This window comes from Papaver somniferum, chromosome 1 (genome assembly GCF_003573695.1).
Source record: "Papaver somniferum cultivar HN1 chromosome 1, ASM357369v1, whole genome shotgun sequence".
Taxonomy (NCBI): Eukaryota; Viridiplantae; Streptophyta; class Magnoliopsida; order Ranunculales; family Papaveraceae; genus Papaver; species Papaver somniferum.
In genome coordinates this window covers 45,736,121-45,741,353 of record NC_039358.1, presented here as the reverse complement: position 1 = coordinate 45,741,353, position 5,233 = coordinate 45,736,121, and the positions used below count along the sequence as shown (strand labels likewise).

General features: G+C 38.2%; 1 protein-coding gene across 1 annotated transcript; it reads left to right on the top strand.

Moving 5' to 3' along the window:
• The first annotated feature begins 1,314 nt into the window (after positions 1-1,314).
• Positions 1,315-4,822, top strand: LOC113299874 (daple-like protein). Its single transcript, XM_026549002.1, has 3 exons — positions 1,315-1,693; positions 1,825-2,952; positions 4,310-4,822. Exons 1-2 carry the CDS (start codon positions 1,315-1,317, stop codon positions 2,664-2,666), a joined length of 1,221 nt encoding a protein of 406 aa, XP_026404787.1. The 3' UTR covers positions 2,667-2,952; positions 4,310-4,822.
• The last annotated feature ends 411 nt before the right edge of the window (positions 4,823-5,233 follow it).

The window sequence follows — 5,233 nt, the reverse complement described above, 5'->3', positions numbered from 1 at the left end:
TAAGCTCCATTAAACTGCAATTGAATTAATCGGAGGGAAGGGGTCTTATATAAGAAAAATTGATATTAGGAAATGATTGTCAGGTGATGACGGTGGCGACGGAGATATAGTCACTGCTACTATCGTTTCTCAATACTCTTTTTTCATCATCACGAACAATTTATCAATGCAAATTCGTTTTTTTTGAAACCCAAATCTAAACATGTTCAATTGTATATATATATATATATATATAGTCTGTATCTCCCAGCAATTTTGCATCATCCACCACCTCTCACACTTCTTCCATCCCTCTACCCACAGATCCCCACTTCCCATGTGTTCTGAATTACCCTAGTCTGAATTTTATTTCTTAGATCTGCTAGAAATTTCCAATCAATTTTGGATTTAGGGTTATTTGAAATGATATTTAAGTTTTCTAGAGATGATGAAGGATGTTTGTTTTTCTTAGTGGTTAAGGGAAGACTAAATCTCATACAATCAAATAGAACTGCTGTTGGTTTACCTTCAATGGAGTATTTTGATTACAGGGAACTAAAATGAGCTGGTGTTGGGGAGGTGACGGAGGCATTGGTGGTGGAGGGCTCCTTTGTGCCGGAGGGTTTTTAAGAGTTTTCAGAAATAAATATCTATTTATGGCACACATATTCTCTGCACGTGCACTGTTAACTGGGTACTGACGGAAGTTGTAACAGAAACGGGATTTCACCAATTATAAATTTAAAAAGTGATAATACAAAATAGCTATTTATTTTAAGAGGAAAATGCAAAATCCCCAGCATTTAATTTTGTTTATTAGGCAGAGGGTAAAAAAATGTACTTCTGAGAAATAGAATATGACATCTTTACCACTAAGATAACGTCTAAAAACAGAATAAGCGAGGGCAAAAATTGTCAAAATGTCAATCTCTCCTTAAAGTACACCTTGCCTATTGCAGTGCGCCAGTCACCTCACCTCACCTCTGATCACTCTGAAAAAAAATTCAGAACAAGAAAAACCCTTGTTTGGTTCTTCATTTCCAGATCTAAAATTCTAAAACCAACTACAAATATCAAACCCTTTTCCTGATCACTGGAGTGGAACTCTTCTTCCTCATAATCACAGTAAGTTTCCCTCTTTGTGCTTCTTGATTTTTTAGCTATTGTGTTCTAGCTGCTGAGTGTTAGTATTAGGCAAATTTTATACAAAATGGATAGTAGTACCAAGATCAAGTTGGAAAAAATCAAGATAGAAAAGAGTGATACAAAGAAAAACATGAGAAAGATTGAAAGAGAAAAGTATAAATCAAGATTGAGGTACTGAATGATTTAGAAATGAAAGAAGAGAGTGAGACAGAGTACATAGATCAACTTAAAAGAGAGATTCGATGTTTAATGCGAGCTAATACGAATGCTGAGACTGGAACTAAGATATGGAGAAAGCTATATAGTGACATTGAATTGGAAAGCAAAGTTAAGATGTTGAGAGAAGCAGTCACATATGAGAAACAACTCGAAGCTTTTCGATTGAGAAATTGCGAGTTGTCTGCATTAGTTGAAGAGAAGAGAATGGAATGTGTTGGTCTTGAGGAGAAATTGATTGGGTTAAGCTCGATGAAAGATGTCATCGATAATGAATTGAAAGGTGTTCGGGCCGAGTGTGGCGAGCTTAAGAAGAGGGTTGCTCAATTAGAAGATGGACATAGGTTGATGCGTGAAAGGGAGAAGAAGCAACAAGAACAGATTTTGTACTTGTCGAATGTGAAAGATAAGTGTGAGCAACTGGAGACAAAGAATAGGGAATTGGAGCTTGAGAAGAATAGACTAGAGGAGGAGCTTACTAAGAAAAATGGGAATTGGATGAGGAGAAGAGAAGGGAATGTGTTGGTCTTTTGGAGCAATTGAATGATTTAAGCTCGAGGAAAGATGTCGCGGAGAGGAAGAATGGGGAATTGGAGCTTGAGAAGAATAGACTAGAGAAGGAGCTTAATGATTGCATGGCAGTGTGCAATGACCTGAAAGATCAGAATGCACATCTTCAAGCGCTTATGTGTGAAAGAGAGAAGGTGGCACTAAACAAAATCAATGATTTGTGTCAGGAAATACAGAACTTGAAAAGAGAAAACGGGGATTTGAAGAGGACAGACATTGCGGATTTGGGTTTTTCAGAAAATGATGTTTCTGACAATGATGAAGAGAACAATAGTAGAAATGAAAGAGAGGAAATTCAGACTGAATCTCAAAATGAAAGTGAAGAAACCATGAGTGAGTCTAGAAGCAGAAGTGAAGAAATCATGAATAAAACTAGAGAGGAAAATGAAGAATCTATGAGTGAAAGAAGCAGCGGAAGTGAAGGAGATCAGCACGAAGCTTCAGCCGAGTTAGACGATGAAGCTTTACCAACAGCTGGAATTATTAGTGAGTCTAGAAACAGAAGTGAAGGAATCATTAGTGAAACTAGAAAGGAAAGTGAAGAATCTTTGAGTGAAAGAAGCAGCGAAAATGAAGGAATTCAGCGTCAAGCTTCAGTCGACTTAGAGGGTGAAGCTTTACCAGCTGTTGGGGGTGATTATAGTATCCCAATAGACATCGAATCTGATAGTGTCGTTGAAATCAGTGACAGTGAAGATAGTTTAGGAAGTGATGATGATTCCCACCTAATTATAGACTTGAAAGGCCTTTATTAGATCAGAAATGTGACGAACGTCTGATTAGTTGCAAGAAGGAGTTTCCACTTAGTTCAACATCCAAGCGAAAGTGGGGTGCAGAAACAGGAACTAGTGAAATTAAGACTGAGGATGAGGATAAAAGGAAGAAACTTGATGCAGGGAAAAATGTACTTCTTGAACTCTTCTCTATGGAGATGCAGACTCCTAGTGTATCTCCACGAATTCGCAGCATTGAAGCAAAAATCCAAGCAAGATTCAGTGGGATATAATGTGGGGTGTGGGTTTTCCCATTCGAGGAATTCAGGTAACTACTAAGGCCATGATTGCTTCATTTATGTAGATTGAATGTTGAAAGGTGTTTCAATAATATATACGTCATATTTATATGAAATTGTTCTTTAGCATATGTTTTAAGTTGCACCGTTTTCGTATGTTTGCAATTCAGTCTTTAGACTAGATTCATGTTTAAGGTAATAATTTGTATCTTCAGCAGTTCATTTATTTTAAAAATGTATTCAGTGCCTGCAGCAAATGAGAAAAACTGAAACTTTTAACAAAAAGGAACAGATTATGATATGCATGAACTGAGTGTACCTCTGACTCACCAAATGACTGGCAAAATGCACACTGGAATTTAATAGGAGCCTTCTCACATTTCTCTAGAAACGTAGCCGTAGACGCAGGAAGTACTATTTTAGTTCTGTTCGAATAATCAAATTCTTGTAATTGTTTCCTGGTTAGATTTTCTTTCGCAATAGCTTTCTTGGACTCACCCAGAACTTTGCCAACAGATCCTATCTTCACACTATTATTCGATTTAGCTCCTGTCACTGCATTCTCTTCCCTTGTCCCAACTGTTGCATTTAGCTCCTGTCACATAGGATTTTGGGGTGCCTGGGTTTCTGTTCAGTTGTCTTTTCCAAATCAGATGTTTTCGGAGGGCGAACAACCTTGCTAGACCTTTCACACCATCCTCAATGGAGAACTTCAATCGTTTCTGATTTACAAATTCTCCAGAACAAGTTTTCTGACCTAAGATATTGGCATTCCTGGGTTTGTTTTCACCTCTCTCCTCCAATTCAGACGTCCTTGGAGGATCAACTTGTAGGCTACTATGAGCAGGAAATTGGGTGTTTGCTTTCTTTTCATTCCTTTGAACTTCTTTGACAACCTCCACCAAAGCGCAGCCCTGCTATTGCCTGTCAAACCTCTAGGATGAGTTTGTTTGAGGTGGAAGTCGAGCTTCTTTGTTTTCTCACCATGTTTGTAAATTGACTTCAACATTGGTCATCCAATGAAATAGGCAATTTTATAGCAATATTTTTAGAAACACAATTCTCATTGTTTGCTGCTGACGGTTCATAAAATTCATCTGTTACTCTGTTCAGCATCGAAGCTGTTGAATCTAGCTATCCTGTTGTTACTGTAAATTCTGTTACCCACATTTGGGGGTGTTCTGTTAGTGGCAGACTTAACTGATTATTTGAAATTTCCCTACTTCACCCAGGTCAATGCAAGCATCTCCAAGAATCTCATCAGTAGAAATTTTAGCACACTTCTCAATGCCATGTTTCTTTTGCTCTTTGTTTTTATGATTTTCGGAACTATTTGCTTTTACAGGTGCAAGTTCCTCATATGTGTTCTCGTTTCTTTGCTTACAGGTGGCACTTTCTCACTAATTCTGAAACAACAGCTTCACCAGTGGTTGCACCCTGAGTTGGGGAAGCTACCACACCAACTTCAATGCGCTCAGTTCTTTTTATCTAGTCTGCAGTTCATTTGGATTTCAGTTACAAGTGGAAAAATACAAAAATCGGGCAAGTTCTCATGGATGGGAATTAAGCAAGGGGACCTGGATAACTACTCAAATCAGTTCATTCAACATATACTAATCTACTAAAAATCCTTTGTTTTTCTTCTACTGACATAAATAGTGACTGAGGTTGAGACTCTCCTTTAACAATGCTTTGGTTAGGTTGAGTCCATGTTATAGGTTGTAGCTATTATGTAGGTTATGTAAATGAACGGATCGATATGACTGTTAATTGGGGGGAATGTTATCATGAATTTGGTTTCTGTATCTTGTTCGCAAATCTGGTATCAAGTTGCGATTTTTTGTAGCGTAAATCTGTCGTCCCACGGTATTTATCAAGTTCATTTTGTCAAAAACCAGAAAAATGTTAGCAGCAGGTGTAGTAGTCTCAAAAAATAGCGCAATGCTGCTGCCTGCTGATTCTACTCGTTAACTGGGAGATGTATGTGTTTTCATTTTTGAATCTAGCTTTCTTGTTCTTACTGCAATTCTGTTGCCCGCATTTGTGGCTGTGATTTGTTAGTGGCAGACTTATCTGATTGATTTTGAACACATGGATGTCTCCATATGTTAGACACGGTCATCGCCCATGGACCAAAAATAACCATTCTTCACCTCATCTCTAACTGCCAGTAATGCATTCCAGGTACTGGCCGAGTCTGCAGAATTGCGAATGTACTTGGCCTTTAGAAGTTGTATTTAGCGGAGTGTGGAGATGTCTGGAGTCTCTGCTATGACCCCAACAACCCAAACTTGCCAATGGTCTGGGATG